This window comes from Schistocerca piceifrons, chromosome 3, assembly GCF_021461385.2.
Source record: "Schistocerca piceifrons isolate TAMUIC-IGC-003096 chromosome 3, iqSchPice1.1, whole genome shotgun sequence".
Taxonomy (NCBI): Eukaryota; Metazoa; Arthropoda; class Insecta; order Orthoptera; family Acrididae; genus Schistocerca; species Schistocerca piceifrons.
This window is the reverse complement of record NC_060140.1, coordinates 107,347,750-107,372,364: the sequence shown is the minus strand read 5'-3', so window position 1 is coordinate 107,372,364 and position 24,615 is coordinate 107,347,750. Positions and strand designations below refer to the sequence as shown.

The following is a 24,615-nucleotide window of genomic DNA, read 5'->3' as shown; positions in this document are numbered from 1 at the left end:
TAATTCATAATGTTCATTCATACAGTATATGTTCCAAACCCTACAGAAAATCGACGTTAGTGAAACGGGTCTGTAATTCAGCGGTTTACTCCTATTTTCTTTCTTGGGTATTGGTGTGACTAGTACAACTTTCCATTCTTTGGGTACAGATCTTTCTACGAATGAGCAGTTGCGTAGGATTGCTAAGTACGGAGCTATTGCATCAGCATACTCTGAAAGGAATCTGACTAGTATACAACGTGGACTGCACTTCTTGCCTTTATTAAATGTTTTAATTTGCAGCGCTACACCGAGGATACCTACTTCTAAGCTACTCATGATGGCAGTTCTTCTTGATTCGAATTCTGAAATATTTACTTCGCCTTCTTTTGTGAAGGAATTTCTGAAAATTGTGTTTACTAACAGTTTCCTTTAGTGACACTGTCTTCAATAACATCATCATTGTTATCGGGCAGTAAAGGTATTGTTTGCATCTTGCCGTGGTGTACTTTACACACTACCAGAATTTCTTTGCGTTTTCTGCAAGATTTCGAAAGAGAGTTTCGTTGTGAAAACTGTTAGCTGCATCTTGCATTGAGGTTCGTGCTAAATTTCGGCTTCTTAAAATTTCGTAAATCTTGGTAATTTTGCGATGTTTCAATTTGGTATGCTTTTTTCGTTGCTTCTGCAACAGTCTTCTGACTTGTTTTATGTACCATTGTGGATCAGTACCACCTGTTATTAATTTATTTGGTATATATTTCGAAATTGCTGTCAATGCTGTTTCTCTGAATTTAAACCACATCTGGTCTACCCTTACATAGATCGGAAGGAGTCGAGACTGTTGTCATGCGAATGTTTACCTGTTTCTTAAATAGGTATATGTTGCATTAATTTTTGGAGGCTTTGGATATTACGATGTTCAGTCTAGTTACAGTAACTTGGTGTTCGTTAAACCCTGTCTCTGTCATCATTTTCCGTATTTGTTGCTAAGAGATCAAGATGTTTTCGAAACCATTTGCACGTCGGGAGAGCTCTTGAATTAACTGTTCAAAATAATTTTCTGAAAAGGCCTTCAGTGTGATTTCGGAAGACACTTTATGCCTACCACGGACTTTAAACATGCATTTCTCTAGAATGCCGTGGGTAGATTGAAGTCACCATCAACTATAATTTATAAGTGGGTACCAATTTGGAATGAGACTCAAATTTTCTTTGAACTGTTCAGGAACTGAATCATCTGAATCGGGTCTCGGTAAAAGAAACCAGTTATTAATTTATTCCGGCTGTCAAGTATAACCTTTACCAATACTAATTCACAGAAACTCTCCACTTCGATTTCACTACTAGGTAAACTACATACGATAACAATAAACATTCCACCACCGACTATATTTAATATATCATTTCTGAACATGGTTAGATGCTTTGTACAAACTTATTTCCGAACTTTTTCCGGCTTTAACCAGCTTTCTGCAACTGTAACGATTTGAGATTCAGTGCTTTGTACTAGAATCTGGAGCGCTGGCTCTTTCCCAACACAGCTACGACCGTTTACAGCCACGATATTGACTGTTGTTATGTCTACCCTCCTCCTGTACTCACCCTGCACCCTTTGAAACTGAAGCCCTTTCTGCACTTTCTCAAGACAGCCCAGTCCCCACCACACAGCCGCTGCTAACTGTGAAACGGCTCTCTGTATGTAGTAGACTCCTGACCTATATAGAGGAACCTGGAAGCTTACCACCCTAGGGGGCAAGTCGAGGAATCCTTAACCTACACGGTCACAGAACCATCTGAGCCTCTGATTCATACCCTCCACTCAGCTGTGTACCAAAGAAACACGGTCGGTTCTGTCGACAATGCTACAGATGGTGAGCAACACCTTCATGTCACGAGCTAGACTGGCAGTCTTTATGTGAATATTCAGGTTTTGGCGGCGCAAAGACTGTTCCTTTAAGTTTCGGGTGTGCAGCCGCAAGAAATCTCCTTCTCCTAATGTTTCGGGTGTATACCTTCGAGCCATCTTCAGCGTGAGTCGCAAGACTGTTGCTCCAGTTTTTTTTTCCTTATTGTTATTTTAAAACCTGTACAACAGGCAGGCTGTCAGCAGCATTCTACGCTGCTCTTCAGCCATAGAATAAACAATGAGAAAAACAGAAAGAATACACATAAGTTACATAACGGTGGGTAATAAAACAGTAGACACATAAATACAAACACAGAGCCATTCACACTCGATGATAAACCACACTACAAACTGTTGACACTACGCACAAATACTGCAGATGTCGATGGCACAGGTGAATGATGGAGTGTGACAGTGAACACTGAACACTAAACACGACAGCACACACGAGACACTGATAGCGATGATCTCCAGTACGCGAATGTCCACGTAGCGTGTGCGAGTCTGGGGACCTGCCAAGAGGGGAAGAAGTGTGGGGGGGGGGGGGGAGAGGGGAGAACAAAGATGCCAATGGCTGAGGAGATGGGAGGAGGAGTAGAGGGACAGGGGAGGGGAAGTCCGGGGGAGGAGTGGGGAGACATGGAGGAGGGAGGGAAGGGGGAGAGAAGGGAGGGAGGGTGTCCAAAGGAACAAACACAGGAAGGGGGAGGGAGGATCAAAGTTGGTAGGAGGGGTAGGTGGATGGGAGGAGGGCATCATCAGGGAGGGAGAGCTGGCGGAAGCCACCTTGGGAGAGAGTAAGGAGGGTGGAAAGATGGAGAGCAGGTGGGACGTGGGAATACAGGCGCGGCAGCGGGTGGGGGTGGGAGAGGATGGGGGAGACAAGCAGATGAGGAGGATCGAGTTTACGGGAGGTGTCTCTCCAGTGCCCGCTTCGTCCATTTGTACTCGTGTATCGCGCGACTGCGCATGCAGCCACAGACGCAAATGCGCCAGAGACTTTGGTCGGCCGCAGAGACGTGCATAATGTGCGAGTTGTATCTATGACTCCGTAGTCGATCTGTATTGGCATATCGATATATCATTGTGAGCTGCACTGTGACGACATCTTTGTGAGTTTATTACAGCAAGTGCCGGATTCCATGATTTATCAAGATTGAAGCCACTATCTCTATTAATTAAATTCGTCGTCAAGTGAATTTCAATTGCCTCCTTCAATATCGAGTCCCAAAAGGATTGTGCAGTTGCCAAAATTTCGACGTTGTCATACAACATACTGTGACCATTATCAATACAGTGCTCTGCCACTGTCGACTTGTTAGGTTGTAAAAGTTGTGTGTACCGCCGGTGTTCTGTACATCTTTCTTGAACAGTACGAGTTGTTTGTCCGATGTAAGAAAGGCCACATTCACACGCAATTTTGTAAACTCCAGATTTTCTTAGCAGCAAGTCATCTTTGACGGAGCCCACGAGTGCAGCTGTGTTGGGTGGAGGACGAAAAATCACTTTTACTTTGTGTCTGCCGAGAATCCGTCCTATTTTTGATGAGAGGCTACCCACATATGGCAGGAAGGCCATCGATTTAAAGGTTTCTTCATCTTCATCTGCTTTCTTTGTGGCCTCTTTCGGTTTAATTTTCAGTGCCCTCTGTATTTGTTGTGGAGAGTACCCATTGTCTTCAAACACTCTTTGTAAGTGGGAAAGTTCATCTTAAGAACTAATATGCGCCCTGTGGGTCAAAGTGTGGAGAACACTTATTGTCTGGGCAGGACGGTGGCAGCTATTTGAACGTAAATACAGATCGGTGTGCGTCGGTTTCCTATACACTTCATGTCCCAAAATGTCATCCTCTCTGTGCCAAACCAAAACATCCAAGAATGGAAGGCATCCCTCCTTTTCAGTTTCCATTGTGAACTTTATTTGATCGTGGAGGGAGTTCAGATGTCTTAAGAAGTCTTGCAAGTTGTCTTCGCCATGGGGGCAAACTACAAAGGTGTCATCAACATACCTCCAGAATACCGTGGGTTTCAAGTCAGCAGATTCAAGCGCCTTCTCCTCGAAGTCCTCGATAAATAAATTGGCCACCAGAGGGGCTAAGGTACTACCCATGGCGACTCCGTCCGTCTGTTCAAAAAATTCGTTGTTAAATAAGAAATATGTGGAGATCAGAAGATGTTTAAATAACGCTGATATCTCTTTGTCAAAACTTCTTTCAATAAGTTGTAGAGATTCTGGAAGGGGAATCTTTGTAAAGAAAGCCACCACATCAGAACTATCTAATATATCAGACGGGTTCATTTTCGATGATTTCAGTTTACTAATGAAGTCAGCAGAGTTTCTTATGTGGTGAGTACATTTTCCCACAAGAGGCCTCAACAATGATGCCAGATGTGTGGCAACGTCATAGTTCGGAGAGTCTATGTTACTCACTATGGGGCGTAGAGGAACATCTTTCTTGTGGACCTTTGGTAGTCCATAAAGTCTAGGAGGCACCAGACCACTTGGTTTTAATCTCCGGACAACTTCTGGTGGAAGGGAGAATCATTCCGAAGCGAAACAGTTTTCTTCGCCACTCGATTAGTGGGATCCCTGCTGATCTTCCGGTACATGCTGTAACTCAATAAATTGTACATTTTATCATGGTATTCGTCCCGAGACAGTAAAACAGTAGCATTACCTTTATCTGCTAGGAGTACCACCGTCTGCGTATCCAGGCGAAGCTTGCGTAGAGCAGCCCTCTCTACCACAGATATATTGCTCTTTTGTGGGCGAGCCTTCATAATTGCACGGCATGTTTCACGTCTTATTTCCTCTGCTGAATCCGAGGGAAGTGGTCGAATAGCTTCTTCCATGGCGCTGATAAACGAAGGCAATGGCAGAACCTGTGGCGTGGGTGCAAAATTCAGTCCCTTACTCAAAACCATCATCGTAGCATCGTCCAAATCTCTACCTGTCATATTAATACCAGGGCGTCGAATAACAGTTTCTCGCTGCGATGTCGTCTTCAGTCGACTAAATTTTGCAGTCTGTTGGGATGTGGCCACCTCACAAATCCAGTCTGATTTGGCCCAAGTTGTACCATCAATCCATTTCCAAGAATCATAGAGTATCTCCACAGACATCCTCAGGTGCAGGCGATAAAGTTCTTCAGAAACCAGGTCTAATTATCGGCGAGTAAAGTGGATCCTCTCCTTAACAATAGCAGAACCAGCTTTTGGTAAAATCTTATTCATAGACGTCGTTTTTATAAAATGTACTAATCTGGCAAACTTCGGAATTATGCCCTGGTCACGGCACCTTAGTAAAAAACTTAAAGAGCTCAGTAATCTTGCTCTCAAGTGTCGAAGCTTATCCAGTCGTTGAACACACATGGCCATCTCCTCCCTGCAGAGGTACTTGATGTGAATCATCAGGTTTTGGCGGCGCAAAGACTGTTCCACTAAGTTTCGGGTGTGCAGCCGCAAGAAATCTCCTCCTCCTAATATTTTGGTTGTATACCGTCGAGCCATCTTTAGAGTGAGTCGCAAGACTGCCGCTCCAGTGCTCGCTTCGTCCCCTTTATACTCTTGTATCGCGCGACTGCGCATGCGGCCACAGATGCAAATGCGCCAGAGATGTTGGTCGGCGGCAGAGACGTGCATAATGCGCAAGTTGTATCTATGACTCCGCAGTCGATCTGTGTTGGCATATCGATATATCATTGTGAGCTACACTGTGACGATGTCTTTGTGAGTTTATTACAGCAAATGCTGGATTCCATGATTTATCGAGATTGAAACCACTATCTCTATTAATTAAATTCGTTGTCAAACGAATTTCAATTGCCTCCTTCACTATCGAATCCCAAAAGGATGATGTCGTTGCCAAAATTTCGACATTGTCATACAACATACTGTGACCATTATTAATACAGTGCTCTGCCACTGCCGTCTTGTTAGGTTGTAAAAGTCGTGTGTACCTCCGCTGTTCTGTACATCTTTCTTGGACAGTACGAGTTGTTTGTCCGATGTAAGAAAGGCCATATTCACATGCAATTTTGTAAACTCCATGTTTTCAGAGCAGCAAATCACTGTATTGATGATGGTCACAGTATGTTGTATGACAACGCCGAAATTTTGGCAACTACACAATCCTTTTGTTGACTCAATAGTGAAGGAGGCAATTGAAATTCGCTTGACAACGAATTTAATTAATAGAGATAGTGGTTTCAATCTTGATAAATCATGGAATCCGGCACTTGCTGTAATAAACTCACAAAGATGTCGTCACTGAGCAGCTCACAATGATATATCGATATGCCAACACAGATCGACTGCAGAGTCATAGACACAACTTGCGCATTATGCACGTCTCTGCCGCAGACCAACGTCTCTGGCGTATTTGCATCTGTGGCCGCATGCGCAGTCGCGCGGTACACGAGTATAAAGGGACGAAGCGAGCACCGGAGCGGCAGTCTTGCGACTCACTCTGAAGATCGCTCGATGGTATACAGCCGAAATATTAGAAGAAGAAAAAGGAGATTTCTTGCGGCTGCACACCCGAAACTTACTGGCAGTCTTTACTTCAGCTAGCTGCCCATAACCAGAGAGGGCTCCTCCAATCCAGAGCAACACCCACCTTTTGTAGCAATATGAGCCAGCACCTGCAGTTGGTTGCACCCTGTTTCCTCATGGCATCTCGAAGCACCTGTTTCACATCTGAAATGACTCCTTCCAGTATGTATGCAGGATGGACACTGGATTCCTTCCCCTCCTTTTCAGCCATATCCCTACGAGGGCCCATTATGCTCCTAACATTGGAGCTCCCAACTACCAGGAATCCCACTCTCTGTGAATGCCCAGACCTTGCCAGCTGAGCGGTGTTCTCTGGAACTATGCGAGCGACTTCATCTTCTCAGGGCCTTTGTCAATCACAGATATCAACTGTTCGTCAGATGAACCAGGGTGGGCCTCCTATTGGCCCCCGGAAAGTCTTTCACTACCAGCCACAACTTGGAATGACCTCCAACTTGACCACTGGGCAGGGTTCAACTTCAGTGCGGGTAGTACCCAGGGCAAACACTGTAGTGGATCAGTTGGGAGACATGTGGGTCATGCTGGATGTCCCTCGGATTATCCTGTCTGCCCCCCCCCCTCCTACAGTGATGCCCACTGGCAACAACCTCAAGATGTGTGACCAAAGTCAATACCACCTGGACTTATGAGCAATAAGTCACCAGCTCAACTCACATCTGGACACAGCAATCACAGTTCATATCCATATTAAAGACAGCATGATAAACACACAGACATGTACGACATACAGGAGTTGAAGCAGAGGAGACCTGACGAAATTTTAAGTAAGTCAATTCCCAGTACTCTAATAGGCTGCTGCTGCTATGAAAGTTAGCATTTGGCTGAAAGATCTAACTACTGTCAAGTGGCTCTTGATACACAAAACAAATGGTTGGTGCTATTTAAACATCGGTTCTGTACAGTAAACAGTCAATAAGGCGTAGAACTGTGCCTGATAAATATACAAACACACTCGAAATATAGGAGCTGGAGCTAAAGAACACTAACGAAATTTAAAATAAGTCGCTTCTAATGAGAAGCTGTGTCAGCTCGCAGTACTCTGATGTTCTGCTGCAGCTGTGAGAACTACCTTTCGACAACATTCAGTAACATCATGCCTATGAAAACACTGTGGTGGTCAGCCTTTGAGGAAAGCTTATCTTGCTCACTGTTTACAGTGCTGGAATTAATCACATTGCTTGACGAAAAATGAGATTCATTGATATCAATGTAATTTAGAAAACGTACACACCATCGCCAGTTAGTAAACTATTAGAGTTGTGATTCTCTGTAACAGGTAGAATGGCGACAGAGTTAATTAGGGCTGTTCGTATTTAGTGTTGTTACCAGACCTAGTAGGATATGTAATGAGTGTGAACACATCAGATACTGAGTGATCTCTGTGGAGGAGATGTACTCGTCAGAGACAGCATTATGAGCATGAGATTTTGCAATGGACCTCGTTGTGGGTCACCGTTTGGCCTGCTGGTCGAATCGTGCAATAACCAGAGTTATAGGACATCAGGAAGAGACAGTCGCACAATGATGAGCTGCATGGGAGCGTGGTGGCAGGCATATTCGTCGTCGAGGTTCTGGTCGAATACGTCTGACCACCACACGGAGAATCGCCATATTGTGCACCAGCCACATCGTGACCTCTTCATATCTGTGCCAGTCATCCAAGAGCCAGTAATTGGACTTCCTCCAACACTCTGTGTCACGCTCCGCGAATGATCAGAGATCGATACTATAAATGGTATCGGTCATTTCTACAAAAAAGAAAAAAAAAAAAAAAGGTTATGTTACAAAAGGGTGTCCCATTACAAGTGAAGATAAAATCGACGTCAAATCCACGTAACGCTTTATAAATAATAGCAACGTTTTCAAGAAGTGACATATATCTACATGAACTTTCTTCTTTCCCTCTTTCCTGTTTTAACTCGAGAAGTTTAGCCTTCCTTTTTTCATGATCAAAATTGATTACTAATTTCTCAGGAAGGAGTTGAAACTGTCGCTTCACATGGTACTTCTCCCAACCCTACAAACTACCATTAGAAAACAGACACTGTCAGCGGGCCGGATTGCATTTCAATGAAAAATTAATATTCTTCCCACTGTGACCTGGAGCGTAGGTATTCAACCGATTTTAGTTTTGAGGACGTTAACGCCTACTTAGCCATTTTCCTCTCACTAATATTGTCCTACCACGATCGCCAAAGAGACTTCGACACCACCAACACTAACAACACGAAGTATGCAAGCCTGTCTTGCATCGCCGTCGCGAGTATCGATAACAAACGATCGATGTCAGCGGAGGGGTGGAGGGGGAACTGCTGGCTGACAGCGCCCACGGGCAGGTGGTGTGGGCACTCACGGGTGTCCGCACCTACAATAGCGCTTTCGCCCACCCAAGCACTAGAGTGTACACTGACTTAGCAAATGTCTAATATAGCGTGGGGGCCGCTCTGTCCCTGTATATTGCAATGAGACGCCGTGGAAGTGAGTCTACAAGTCCCTGGTACACTTCTCGAAGCAGCTGACCAAATTGTTTGAAGAACGGCAGCCAATTCTGGTCTGTTCGTGGTTGCAAGACATGTAGCATGGAGCACAAATATCTTCGATGTTCAAATCTGGGCTCTGGGATGGACATCTCAGTCTTTGGAACTCCCCTGGATGTTCCTGGAACCATTCTTGACCCAACTCGCTTTATTTGTTCATGAGACCCAGAAAATATTAGATACAGGCTCCCGGTAGATGCCATTTTCCTTGGCTTGCGGAAGACGTTAGATACAGTTCCGCATCGTCGCCTGATAGACAAAGTAAGAGCCTACAGAATATCAGACTAGCTGTGTGGCTGGATTGAAGAGTTTTTAGCAAACAGAACACAGCATATTGTTATCAATGGAGAGACGTCTACAGACGTTAAAGTAACCTCTGGCGTGCCACAGGGGAGTGTTTTGGGACCATTGCTTTTCACAATATTTATAAATGACCTAGTAGATAGTGTCGGAAGTTCCATGCGGCTTTTCGCGGATGATGCTGTAGTATACAGACAAGTTGCAGCATTAGAAAATTGCAGCGAAATGCAGGAAGACCTCCAGCAGATAGGCACTTGGTGCAGGCAGTGGCAACTGACCCTTAACATAGACAAATGTAATGCATTGCGAGTACGTAGAAAAAAGGATCCTTTATTGTATGATTATATGATAGCAGAACAAACACTGGTAGCAGTTACTTCTGTAAAATATCTGGGACTATGTGTACGGAACGATTTGAAGTGGAATGATCATATAAAATTAATTGTTGGTAAGGCAGGTGCTGGGTTGAGATTCATTGGGAGAGTCTTCAGAAAATGTAGTCCATCAACAAAGGAGGTGGCTTACAAAGCACTGGTTCGACCTATACTTGAGTATTGCTCATCAGTGTGGGATCCATACCAGGTCGGGTTGACAGAGGAGATAGAGAAGATCCAAAGAAGAGCTGCGTGTTTCGTCACAGGGTTATTTGGTAAGCGTGATAGCGTTACAGAGATGTTTAGCAAACTCAAGTGGCAGACTCTGCGAGAGAGGCGCTCTGCATCGCGGTGTAGCTTGCTGTCCAGGTTTCGAGAGGGTGCGTTTCTGGATGAGGTATCGAATATATTGTTTCCCCCTACTTATACCTCCCGAGGAGATCACGAATGTAAAATTAGAGAGATTCGAGCGCGCACGGAGGCTTTCCGGCAGTCGTTCTTCCCGCGAACCATACGCGACTGGAACAGGAATGGGAGGTAATGACAGTGGCACGTGAAGTGCTCTCCGCCACACACCGTTGGGTAGCTTGACGAGTATAAATGCAGACGTAGATGTAGATGTCATGGAAGCAATGTGGTGGTGTGTTATAATCTTGAAACACCGCAGAACCGTCAGGGTGTTGAAAGGGCAAAAATGGATGGTCCCCGAGCACCTCAACATACGGCGGATCGTTTAAATTCCCCTCCAGAACAACTAGGGGGTCCATTCCATGCCAGGAAAATGCATCCCTGACCATAACAGAGACACCATTGCCTTGTACTAGATCTCTTTCGTCTGCACCACACACAGTGCCTCCCAGCTGCATGGTGTAGTTGAAAAGCGATTCGTCCGACCATAGCACGTTACGGCGTGTTCCAGTGCGCATCCCTGGTGATTGGCGATAAGTGCAAGTCGTTTTGCCCAATCACGTTGGGTTAAAAAGTGGTACCAGTGTGTCACGCCGGTTCCAATACCCCATGGAACACCCATGTTCCTGTGGACTGTCCACTGGGAGATGTGTCTAGCAGGTTCTGTGTCAAATTGAGCCGTGATTTGTTGCACTGTTACCTTTCTGTCACTATTCACGATCCGTCTCAGATGTCTCTGGTGACGGTCATCGAGGTCGGCTGGAAGACCGGTAGTTTGTCTGTTATGGACTGTGACGCCCTCATTCAGCCTTTCACGATACATCCTGGACACGGTTGAACGCGTGAAGCCTAATTCCTGGACCACTGCCGATATCGAAACTCCTACCCCTCTGTCACCGACCACGATATCCCGTTCGAGCGGCGTCAGCTCACGACGATGTTACATGTTACACATATCACTTGCACAACCATTTCTCAGAAAGTCTCCTATCCAATAGCAGCTGACACAGGGACCATGCGGTACGCATACTCCTTACCTGCGCCATCTGTGCCCCACTATCCCATGAAATTTTCTAAGTCATTGCATATACACCACCTGCCGAAAGAGTGAATCACCAAGAAGTGGAGGAGCAAAGGAAATGAAGCTTTACAGGTTGAGTGTGATCTGAGATTGGATGACATAGATGTTTCGCACAATTTACCAATCATAGTGGCTTGTGAGTGAAGGGGTGACTGTCATATGACAAACCAAGAACAGATGTGTTCAGTGGGTGAAAGTTCAGGAGAACGTGCTGGTCAGAGCAACAGCAGAGAACTCTGTATGTAGGCAGGTCATTAAAACATGGGAAACACTTCTTGTCTTATATTGTTGAAAGATAACCTCTAAGACTGAGCTCAGCCAACAACTTTAACACGTCAGAAATGTAAAGGGTGCTCTGCAAATTAACAGCTATGCGAACCAAGGGTGATGGTGTTGTGTACTGACACCCGATACCATCACCCAAGGTGATGAGCCTTTATTGTAATCTACACTTCCTGTTGTACCGATTTTTTGAAATATTGTTAGCAATGGGTAAAGTTTAGAAATTAGGGAAGGGCAGTTTACAAATGACTGATGAGGAGGGTGGAAAAATCAGCGTAACCCATGGTAAACTGTCAGTCGTTAATAAGGTGATACGTGACCGTGAGAAGACAATTAAGAATCTCAGCGCCAAAATTGGCCTTGTAGAAAAATGGCTCTTCAAAATAATATCGGACCTCATAATGAAAATTTAAAGCGAAGGCAGGTTCTATCACTGATCTTGCGATATGCAGTTATAGTTGCTATAATGATGGGGCTGACCAATGGCATTACTGCATTAAGCCAACCGACTTGATTAACACTCTCGAACAACTTTTGCTGTAAAAACATTTAGAGAAACAATTTATGACAAGAAAATCTTTAAAATAATGTGTAATTACCAACTGCATCTCATTAATTTTAAAATTATCATAAAATATACAAAAAAGAATGAAACCACCTTCTGCAAAATGTGCAATCAGGAGGAGTGCCAACAAAAGAAAAGATAGTAGTAGATGCTGACGTCACATTATTTGTTCTCTAAACGAACTACAAATAAAAAGTTGACACGGAATACTTTTAAGTTACGTGTATACTCAATGCCATCTTTGGATTCCGGAAGCTGTCAGTACTCCTCGAAAGTGTTTTACTGTAGTATGACGATGTCTAATATTACTCTGGCGACGTGTGCTCTCCTCGGAGCTTCCTCACGTGGGTGTGGCCATTGTGTCGCTCCATACAGAACCGAGACTAGTCTGAAGAGACAACGAAGTGCCGCCTGCAATGTACATGGTTGTAGCTCGGCGCACCACAGCCTTCAGGCGCTAATAGCGTGGGACCGTTTAAATACACTTATGAGAAAACCGTCCCGAAACACATGTTCTACAATACGCCAATGTTTGCTGCGCATCACCCAGACATCAATGTGGGATATGATCACCATGCACACGTACACGGGCCGCACAACAGGTTGGCATACTCTGGATCAGGTGGTCGAGCAGCTGCTGGGGTATAGCCTCCCATTCTTGCACCAATGCCTGTCGGAGCTCCTGAAGTGTCGTAGGGGTTTGAAGACGTGCAGCGATACGTCGACCGAGAGCATTCCAAACTTGCTGGATGAGGTTTAGGTCTGGAGAACAGGCAGGCTACTCCATTCGCCAGATATCTTCTGTTTCAAGGTACTCCTCCACGATGGCAGCTCAGTAGGGCCGTGCGTTATCATCCATCAGGAGGAAGGTGGTACCCACTGCACCCCTGAAAAGGCGGACATACTGGTGCAAAATGACATCCCGATACACCTGACCTGACAGTTGCTCTGTCAAAGACATGCAGGGGTGTACGCGCATCAATCATAATCCTACCCCACACCATCAAACCACGACCTCCATACAGGTCCCTTTCAACAACATTAAGGGGCTGGTATCTCGTTCCTGGTTCACGCCAGATGAAAACACGGCGAGAGTCACTGTTCAGACTATACCTGGACTCGTCCGTGAACATAACCTGGGACCACTGTTCCAATGACCGTGTGTTCCTGACACCAGGCTTTACGGGCTCTCCTGTGACCAGGGGTCAGTGGAATGCACCTTGCAGGTCTCCGGGCGAATAAACCATGTCTGTTCAGTCGTCTGTAGACTGTGTGTCTGGAGACAACTGTTCCAGTGGCTGCGGTAAGGTCCCAAGCAAGGCTACCTGCGGTATTCCGTGGCCGTCTGCGGGCACTGATGGTGAGATACCGGACTTCTTGTGGTGTTGTACACCTTGGACGTCCCGTACTGTAGCGCCTGGACACGTTTCCTGTCTGCTGGAATCGTTGCCATAATCTTGAGATCACACTTCGTGGCACACGGAGGGCCCGTGCTACGACCTGCTTTGTTTGACCAGCCTCCAGTGGCCCTAATATTCTACCCCTCATAACGTCTTCAATATGTGTTCTTTGAGCCATTTTCAACACACAGTCACCATTAGCACATCTGAAAACGTCTGCAAACTTACTCGCTGCACCGTACACTGACAGGCCCCAACACACCTTTGCGTATGTGGACTGCTGCCAGCGCCACCGTGCGACGACCGCAGGTTAAATGCACCGCATGGTCATACCCCGAGGTGATTTAAACCCACAAACCGCCCACCAGAGCGTTGTTTCACCATGTATCAGCATTATTCTTAATTTATGAGCATGAGTGTAGTTCTCCTGAACTCGTCAATTTCAAATTTCATGCCTTTCTCCACCTTGGACACGCCGTAACACACTCGTCTCACAAACAAACAACAATAGAGTGCGATTTCTCTATGACAAAGGCCAAGTATGGTATTTCATTATATAATAATTTAGATGGCATTACGCCTGTGTTCTTTCTGTCGTCGTAAATCATTTGCAAATCCGACCATCTAGTACACTCCATGCGAATTGGAAGTTTCTAACATTCCGTCTTCATAGTGTTAAAATTTTAATGCCCACAAGTGTACATGTGGCATTAAAAAATAGTCCCAAAGGATTTTTTTTTTGAGCCAATGTAATCCAAAACGTAAAGCGATCACCGGAATACTATCCGAAACGAGTGTGAACACCAGAAAACGTATCCCAAGTGAAAGATATGTTCCAAATAAGTTCGACTCAAAAGAAATGCTAATTAGCTGTGCATGTGGGAGCTAGCCAATCATTAGAGCATTGTAGGAAAGGACCTGCATCTTAGTCCATATAAGTTCCAGACCAAGCTGTACTTTTTCGTTCTCTGAGCGAAAAGATACTTGGACATTTGGCTCCTCAGCTTTTCATTTCATCAGGTGAGGCCTGTTTCAATTAACGTGAGTGCGCGAACTTATAATGCAACCATAGCAAGGCGCGTCGTCGTGGGGACGCGAGCGTATTCGTTTTCGAGAGGCCATTAACAAAGAAACTTAGATCAGTAAAAATCAATTCCCGACTCATTTTTAATGAGTTACTCACGGGCGAACTTGTTATCGTATAATCCACTTTATTTCAAATTCTCCAAACATTAAATGCTAATTTTCTCCAGATTAAGTATTCAGAGAGGAAAGAGCCCTAATAAGGGGACAGTAATCCAAAATCTAAATTCCAATGCTTTCATTTTGAGAGAATCTGATTATTCGCTCAAAATGTCGGCAACTGTTAATTTCAGGAAAAAAAACTTCTTTTCTTCTTTGTATACGGGACGCAGTGCTACAAAAAGATTGTGTTTCGACGGTTGTCAATGCAGAATGGGAAACCTCTGTGGTCAAAAGTCTTTCTCAGGTCTCAAAGTCCCAGTCGGTAGTCTTTTACCACTACCTCTGCTTGCAGTTGGTACAAGGCCCACTTTTTGAGGTCGGGAGCTGATCGGAGTTCGTGTGTTCCTAACAGATGTCAAAATCTCAGAGTGCACCCGCCCCAGCCCCAGTTTGCCACCTTCTCTTCGGACCAGTTGTTGCACCAAGATCACTTCGGCGCAGGCGTAATGAAATGTCAGCACTTGCCGCCTTGAGTCAGATTAATGTTTGCCAGCACATTATCTTGAGCAGATCATAAAAATGTCGACCCTATATTTAGCTGTCTCTGTGATATGTTAGTATTCTCCCCAAATGAATTCAGCTCTTTCCTGTTCTTTAAAATTCATGGGTGCGTTAATTTTTTTTATAATTATATATATTGATTACTGTCTCTTTTCATCTGTAGCTTATCTTTTCAGTGACGGCTGCTGTCGGTTACACGTTTATAAATTTTAGGGTAATATATCCCATTATTACACTTCACTCTGTTTTAATTAGAGTTGTATCCTCTGTTAAATTTCCTCAATTTTCTAATTAATTAGGATTCCTCTGCAAGTAGGATCAATGTTTACTACCTGCCTTCACTGGGACTGAGATATCAATTAAATTCCTGTAGTTTGCAGTTTTCCACCCCTAGATGCAGAGTCAATTTCTACGTTCAAGGAACTCCGTGGCGAGCCGTTTACGACCGTCGTTCGACGTTCAACGGCCACAGCAAGGGAGTTAACAGCCTCACGGAACACGCGTCATTTTGTATCAGGAATCGTTTATCAGTACGCTGCACCGCAGTTGAATAATGTTGAGACTGTTATTTGCTTCGTAATTTACAGGTCAGTTTTAATTTCTTCATCTCGTATGTTGAAACGAGGTGGTATCTTGATTACTTTCCTGTGATTTTCCTTGCCATCGCAGGAACTTACACGACACCTTCGAACATTCTTTTTCGCATACTCGTTCTTAAACTGTTTTTTCCTTCCTACTACACTTCACTTCGTGTGTATGTATGTCTAGAAGAGTGTTACTAATGGCGTACTAAGAAAAAAAATTAAGCACAGATGTGTTTCTGACTGCCAATAGCGCATCTTAATTTTCAGGAAAATTATTGCGAAATCGTGGTATTTGTGTCAGTCTTAAGGGGGGTAGGACGTGAAACGGGCGGCCTTGGAGCAGGAGAGGCACCACAGGACATTTTAATTTGCACTATACTTTTACAAATAAATTCATAAAACTTTGTCAGCATGACGAAGGAGGATTCAGGATTCACACTCATAGCAGTGGAAGTTGAAACGTTCCCTTTGAACAATTTATACATGACTGTGCTTAAACTGACATACCATATTTTTAGCGCAACGCAATCTGACTTTCAGAAATCCCTACAAAAGAATGGCCCTGACTAATATTAACCTATGCATTTCACAAATCGCTTACCTCACAAAAATCTTGGTTACTCGAACTACTGCAATACAGCGAGCGCCACTACTGCCAGCTAAATAAAAAATTCAAACTACGGAAGGCACTAACTACTGATAGGCATAGTTAGCAAATGAAAGATTTTGATAGAGAACAAACAATGTATTTACCTTAATAGTCATAATATATGTAGCAGTTCATGACAAATTACAAAACTCCGCCATCTCTCTCCCCACATCCACCACTGCTGGCGGCTCACCTCCAACTGCGCAACGCTACGCGCTGTTAACAGCCCAGCTGCCCAACACTACAATGGCGAGTATTACAACAATGCGAAGCAGCCACAGACTGCACACAGCACAGCCAGTGATTTTCATACAGAGGTGGCGTTACCAATAAAAAAACCTAAACAGCCTACTTACATAGCCCCCATGCTCCCCACAAAAAATTTTACAAATTGTTTTGGGCAGTGGCCAATAATGATTTGATAAAATTTTTCATAATTACAATAACAAAGATATCAATTGCACACACTTATTGATACAATGTTGGTCAAAAGCTAAACTTTCTCACAGTCGATAAAGACAGTCCTGATCATTCATCACAGTGAACTTACAGTGTTTTTTTTTCTCAAAGTCTGAGTAGTAAAAGAAAATGCACACAGAAGTAGTGGCTTTCCATGCAGTCTTGAAGAAGTAGTGTTGTCCTTCCAACGAAAAGACAGTGCTGACTCTTGGCATGCAGACAGGTAATGGGCCACAACAGAGCTAACCCACCGCCGAGTCAGTCGAAGTTTTGAAGAATATTGGTACATAGGTCATCACAGAGTGGACCCACTATAGTCCTAGTAGAGATTACGATATTGGTGGGCCACCAGAGGTGCAGACCCACTGCAGTCCTTGTAAAAATAATGGTAATGGTGGGCCATCAAAGATGCAGAGCCACTGCAGTCCTTGTAGAGACGGCCAGCAGCCATCTGTTGCAACTGTGCAGGTGCACAATCACCATCGAAGATCTTGCGGACAATATAGCAAGTCCATAAACCACCACTTGTGAACTCACAAGGTTTTTGAAATTGTCCTTAGAACCAGCAATGCTGTTATCCAGTCCCTTGCTGAATTATTAACACACATGCAAACACTATCAGTCCCTACTTCTCACATATTGTCCATATACTATGACCAACAGAAACGTGTGCAGTGAAATGTAACTTAATTTGAAGAACTGGTGTCTATACAATTATAAATTTACAACATGAAAATACAATTACAAAGGTACAAAATACATCATTAAAGAACGTAACAGTACAGATAACATTTGTATCGAAATAACATATACATCAGTGTTACAAGAATTATGACATAAGTACATACATAAAAGATCGGAATAACTTTTGAAACATCAACTTCACACATGAGCATTAAAACAAAACTGAATAAATAATGTCTAAACATCTTCACAAAGAAAATAACATAGTATTTGAAAAATTCTACAACATAAATCTTATTAGCTAAACACATAAACACAGGAAAAAGACAAATACACAAGGGTACACAAACATATAGCATAATAATACAAAAGGAAAGGACAGGGTTTGTTTTACTGCAGTATTTTGCAAACAAAATTTTCTTTACTATCTCCCTTCATACATCATTATTCCCAAAAAGTTCTATCTATACCTGCTTTCTGTATTCTATTTATATTTCTTGCAAAATAATTATTTCTTAGTGCACAATACTCATTTTTGCCAAATCTGTTTCTTACAGCTTCTCAATGCATTTCTTCCAAATCATTGCAACTCATTCTCTTATATAGTCTACCCCCTCTTAAGCTAACTTAAATCTACTGAGCTCAGATGTTAAACTAAGGGGCGAGGCAATGCAGCAGCACGAAACAATTAACACAAACAGCAATGAAAAAAAATGGAAATTTGCAAAGCAAGCTACAGTAAATCTAAATTACCAAGCAATTCAACATTACAACTAATATGAGGCAATGCACAGCAAACAAGAAAAATAAATCTGGCTTAGCAGAGTAACACAAATTAAAATTCAGTAGCACTATGCCTGGCAACCAGCAGCAGAAGCAAAGGTAATAAATTATACACTCCTGGAAATGGAAAAAAGAACACATTGACACCGGTGTGTCAGACCCATCATACTTGCTCCGGACACTGCGAGAGGGCTGTACAAGCAATGACCACACGCACGGCACAGCGGACACACCAGGAACCGCGGTGTTGACTGTCGAATGGTGCTAGCTGCGCAGCATTTGTGCACCGCCGCCGTCAGTGTCAGCCAGTTTGCCGTGGCATACGGAGCTCCATCGCAGTCTTTAACACTGGTAGCATGCCGCGACAGCGTGGACGTGAACCGTATGTGCAGTTGACGGACTTTGAGCGAGGGCGTACAGTGGGCATGCGGGAGGCCGGGTGGACGTACCGCCGAATTGCTCAACACGTGGAGCGTGAGGTCTCCACAGTACATCGATGTTGTCGCCAGTGGTCGGCGGAAGGTGCACGTGCCCGTCGACCTGGGACCGGACCGCAGCGACGCACGGATGCACGCCAAGACCGTAGGATCCTACGCAGTGCCGTAGGGGACCGCACCGCCACTTCCCAGCAAATTAGGGACACTGTTGCTCCTGGGGTATCGGCGAGGACCATTCGCAACCGTCTCCATGAAGCTGGGCTACGGTCCTGCACACCGTTAGGCCGTCTTCCGCTCACGCCCCAACATCGTGCAGCCCGCCTCCAGTGGTGTCGCGACAGGCGTGAATGGAGGGACGAATGGAGACGTGTCGTCTTCAGCGATGAGAGTCGCTTCTGCTTTGGTGCCAATGATGGTCGTATGCGTGTTTGGCGCCGTGCAGGTGAGCGCCACAATCAGGACTGCATACGACCGAGGCACACAGGGCCAACACCCGGCATCATGGTGTGGGGAGCGATCTCCTACACTGGCCGTACACCACTGGTGATCGTCGAGGGGACACTGAATAGTGCACGGTACATCCAAACCGTCATCGAACCCATCGTTCTACCATTCCTAGACCGGCAAGGGAACTTGCTGTTCCAACAGGACAATGCACGTCCGCCTGTATCCCGTGCCACCCAACGTGCTCTAGAAGGTGTAAGTCAACTACCCTGGCCAGCAAGATCTCCGGATCTGTCCCCCATTGAGAATGTTTGGGACTGGATGAAGCGTCGTCTCACGCGGTCTGCACGTCCAGCACGAACGCTGGTCCAACTGAGGCGCCAGGTGGAAATGGCATGGCAAGCCGTTCCACAGGACTACATCCAGCATCTCTACGATCGTCTTCATGGGAGAATAGCAGCCTGCATTGCTGCGAAAGGTGGATATACACTGTACTAGTGCCGACATTGTGCATGCTCTGTTGCCTGTGTCTATGTGGCTGTGGTTCTGTCAGTGTGATCATGTGATGTATCTGACCCCAGGAATGTGTCAATAAAGTTTCCCCTTCCTGGGACAATGAATTCACGGTGTTCTTATTTCAATTTCCAGGAGTGTATCTAAACATGACAAAGCTCAAGCAGAAAAAATAGTACATTAAAGACAACAATGCAGACAAGGGAAATGTATATTCACATCTTAATGTCTATGTAATTAAAGCGGTGCACCACAACAACTTATTGTAAAAAAAATATTACCATGTACTTGAAAAGAAAATTATGTGTCCAGTTACTGTTACTAGTCCCTTCTTATTGTTCTTTCCTTTCCAAGTGCTCCTTTTTTTAAGAATGTGGATTACAAAATTATTATTTAATAGATCTTAATAATCATAATATATATAGCAGTTCATCACAAATTACAAAACTCCGCCATCTCTCTCCCCACATCCACCACTGCTGGCGGCTCACCTCCAACTGCGCAACACTATGTGCTGTTAACAGCCCACCTGCCCAACACTACAATGGCGAGTATTACAACAATGCAAAGCAGCCACAGACTGCACACAGCACAGCCAGTGATTTTCATACAGAGGTGGCGTTACCAATAAAAAAACCTAAACAGCCTACTTACAAAGTTCAAAAACATAACAAAACAAATTTTTTTACTTGTGAAATTTCATCATTTTTTTCATTTAGTATTGGCTGCATTTGTTGCTGTAGGTACACTTTTCTTCATAAGCAAGAGAGATTCTTCGATGAAATTTGCACAGCATACAAACCATACTTACAGGTGTATGACACTCTAGAATTTCCCAAATCTGTTAAAAACTGGGTAAAAATTTAAACAATTAACTATAAAACTCAAGTTTTCTCTAAACACGAAGTTTAAAATGTAACAGCCCATTCATTTTTTCATAGATTAAATAAGTTCTAGAGTTTCATACACCTGTAAGTACGTTTTGTAAGATGTGCAAAATTCATCGAGGAATCTCTCTTACTTATGAGGAAAAGTGTACCTACAGCAACAAATGCAGTCAATACTAAATGAAAAAATGATGAAATTTCACTTTTAAAAAATATTATTTTGTCATGTTTTTGAACTTCCACTGCTATGAGTGTGACTCCTGTATCCTTCCTTGTCATGCTAACAAAGTTTTATGTATTTATTTGTAAAAGTATAGACAGTGCAAATTAAAATAAAAAATCCTGTGGTGCCTCTCCTTCTCGTAGTCAGTACGTTTGACATCGTACCCCCCTTAAGCGCATTACATAGGATCTAAATATTTGGTGAAACACTATCTAAATAAATTAATTTAAAACTTCTGTATATGTTTACATAAAAAATCGCACTTGCATGACACTTTCCGATATTCTTTTTCACACACTCATCCGTAAATTGTATTTTCCTTCCTACTAAACTTTACGTTATGTGTATGTATGTTGATATTTCAGATTCTTAATGGCTCGTACTCTCTCTTCAACATGCTGTATCAAGTCCAAGGCAACAAGTGAAGGATGTAATCTGGAAGAATACACATTGTCGTAATGGACCTACCCTCAGTTCGTAAAATATGAAAAGACAACCACATTACTAGAAAGTGCATGCACAGCCACCAGCAGGTTGGGGGCAGCCTCCGGAAGGTCATAGTACCAATCAAAATCATAGTTCACTGTCAAGATTTTAAGCTACACCTTCTTGCTTCAATGCTTCAGTTATTTATTTTTTGACGGTTGTAATAAAATAAACTGTTACTTAGGATGTCTGATCTACTCTCTCATTCCATAAAATAAATGTTCCTGTCCCAATACGCTTACACAATCCCTTTCTGCTTTTAATAATGTAGGGGCGATTGTAGTGGATATTCTCGACAAGCGAAACAAGCTACCACTACAATTTTAACTCACACCGCCAAAGATTGAACTAAATAATGGGAAAAGCGTAAAGACAGAGTTTTCGTTTAGCATGGTTTAATACAAGCATTCCTACCATCCCAACTCACTGTCGTGATTATTGCGCAAATCAGCATATTTTCTCCTATGTGCAACAGGTTTAATTCGCCTTGATCACAGTGATAGTGTCTTAGCACGATTAAATTAAGTACAGAATCAGACAGCAGGAATCCACTACAATAATAGTTGACTAAAGGCTCATTTAAACAAGATATTGTTCATAGAGGCCTGCAAATACATTTATAAGAAGACTCACACATTTAATAAATTACGAACTACTGAAATAAATGACAAAACTGCTGCTATTGTAAAGAAACATTGGTCAAGGGACTGACGGTCAGCACTCTGTCATTAAAGAAAAACCACACCCACGAAATCATCATGGAACATAGATGAATAAGAAAAATCTAAAGTGTAAATTAAGCCGAGAGAGATGTATTACGTCTAGTAATGCTAGCAGAGCACCAGATCTTACGAGGTCAGGGATAGAATGTAGAAGACTGCCTATGTTAGCGGCGGCATAGAGGCGTCTATGGTGTAGGTGTGGCCTCGATTACGAGCTACCATCGTAATTCCGTTGTACTTAACTGTCATGACTAACGAGCTGTATAGCTGTAAATAGTTTTGCTCGACAAAACCAACAGTTCTACGCCTTAGCTTCTGATCTCTTAGGCATTCAGTTGTACTCTTGCCTAAGCTGTAGGTCCATGTGGTCTGGAAACAGACTGAAGCAAACGTAGAAGACTGGCATCCCCCTTAGAAAATAGACTACCGAACTGAGACCGACCACTAGCTTTGGGTGCTATTTAAAACCTTGTAACGTCCTTTAAATAAATGAAACAATAAACTCTACGATTACGTTGTTTGAATTTCTGATTTGTGGAATGGGTTCTGAATTCGAATTGTCGTGTTGTGTGTTGTAAGTGCAAGTGGTGTGCTTACTCTGTGTGATTGTTAGCAAACTTTATGTGAACTGATTGGGCAATGCAACTCCAAATACCAAAAAGAAATACAATCACTGCAAAAATACATTCAGCCCCTTAGGCAATGAGTCATATGGCCCTGTTCAAAACTGATAACTTTGGTACACATAACAAATAAATTAAATTGTCTTACCTCTAGAGCAGCGCTGGTAGAACGCTATATATTGTGGCCTCTCGTGAAACATAAAAATATGCTAGCTACATGCTTAGCAGCGTGCAAAGTTTGTCATAACACTTGAAATACACATGAAATTCTTTTGTCTGATAAACGAAAACATTTTTGAAAACTCACTTCTTTAAAAAATATGTGACCTGGAAAGGGACACGGTACTGAGTGTGGTGAATTACTAACACTGAGTTTGTTTAGCAAAATTATATTGCAAGTTAAGTTTGGTTTTTCAAAAACGTCTGACAATTAAAGTTACATTACTCAGAAAATTACATTATTTTTACAATGAGATTTACACAGCAAGTATTATCTGACTTCATTAATCCAACATAAATGCAAATCAAATTAAATATAGTTCTGTTATCAAATCTTAGAAGCATTACAAAAATGAAATATCTAACTAGCCTGTTTTATCACAATGGTTTACGTACATTCTGGGGTTACTCAACAATTACAAATTATCAACCAACTCATCTATACTAATGCGCTGGCAAAAACGGAAATCATAATTATTTAACATCTTTACCTTGCTTACATGGAGACTTCTGCTTCCAAGTTCAACAATATTGTCAAGATAATGGTATACGATTGGCCAAGGGAAAGGAAGAGTCATGGCTGAAACTTACGAGCATGTTGAAGTGACTGCATCATAAAGTCAATTTCTTTTTTGTTTTGTACATGATCAACAACTTACTAGTGACCAATGTGTATTGCATTCAGTGTACCAATACATCTGAACTCCATAATCTAACTCATGGTGGCTTTCCACAGCACACCACAAAAACTGCCTACTCCATCGTCTTACCTTCACAGACAGCTACCTACAACTGTGCTCTAAGTGCTCTTTTACTCCAACGCTAGCAGTATCTCTGAGTCTGCAATATAAAGCCTATCAAATACATACATCGCTTATAGAATCATATTCGGGTGCCACATACAAATGTGCACCAGAGTACTCCTTTCACAACCCTCCAGAGGGGTTTAACAAATTTGACACATATTTGGAAGTACCTTGTACAATAAATGTGTGGTAAATTTATCTAACTCTATAACTTCATTAAACTCAAAAGAATTGATAGTATAAATCATAATCTGGTTATAGTATGAGTAAAGCATCTTGTAAACAAGGTTGCTGACAAATAAGTCATGTAAAGCAGAATCAGTATACAATCTTAATCGTCAAGATAATGGTATACGATTGGGCAAGGGAAAGGAAGAATCATGGCTGAAGCCTATGAGCATGTTGAAGTGACTGCATCATAAAGTCAATTTCTTTTTTATTTTGTACAGGTTCAACAACTTAGTAGTGACTGATGTGTATTACATTCAGTGTACCAATACATCTGAACTCCATATTATTTTCCTCATTCATGTGCAGAGATACAAGAAGTATTCAGCAACAGATTGCCAGCAACCACAGTTGACTATTACCATAATATCAGGAACATGATGACCAGCATCATCTCTGGTCTTCATAGCAGAGATTCTTCTGAGACCCAAACAACACATATAGTCACTTGTGTTGAAGTATGAATACCAGTAGTAAATTGTTCCAATACCATGAACAGAGGTAGGAGACTGGATAATGGAAGGTACAAAAATGTAGCGAAGGTAAGGTAGTGGAACACAACCATTTCTGCCTATGTCAACATCGAGTAATCTATCTGATCAGAAAAAGTTCAGCATCCTAATGAAATTACAGGCTGGATGAAGCAACAATGCTTTACATCAGAGTGAATAGGCAAAATTGAAAGTGAATTCCGAATAAGACAATATTAATAA

At 43.0% G+C, this 24,615-nt stretch overlaps 1 protein-coding gene across 1 annotated transcript in view; it reads left to right on the top strand.

Annotated features, from left to right (window-relative positions):
* LOC124788432 overlaps positions 1-24,283 on the top strand; it is a 120,962-nt gene extending 96,679 nt beyond the window's left edge. Inside the window, exon 7 of the mRNA XM_047255703.1 lies at positions 24,212-24,283. Within this exon, the coding sequence (XP_047111659.1) occupies positions 24,212-24,283 (72 nt within the window). The remainder of the gene's footprint in view (positions 1-24,211) is intronic.
* Positions 24,284-24,615: the final 332 nt, after the last annotated feature.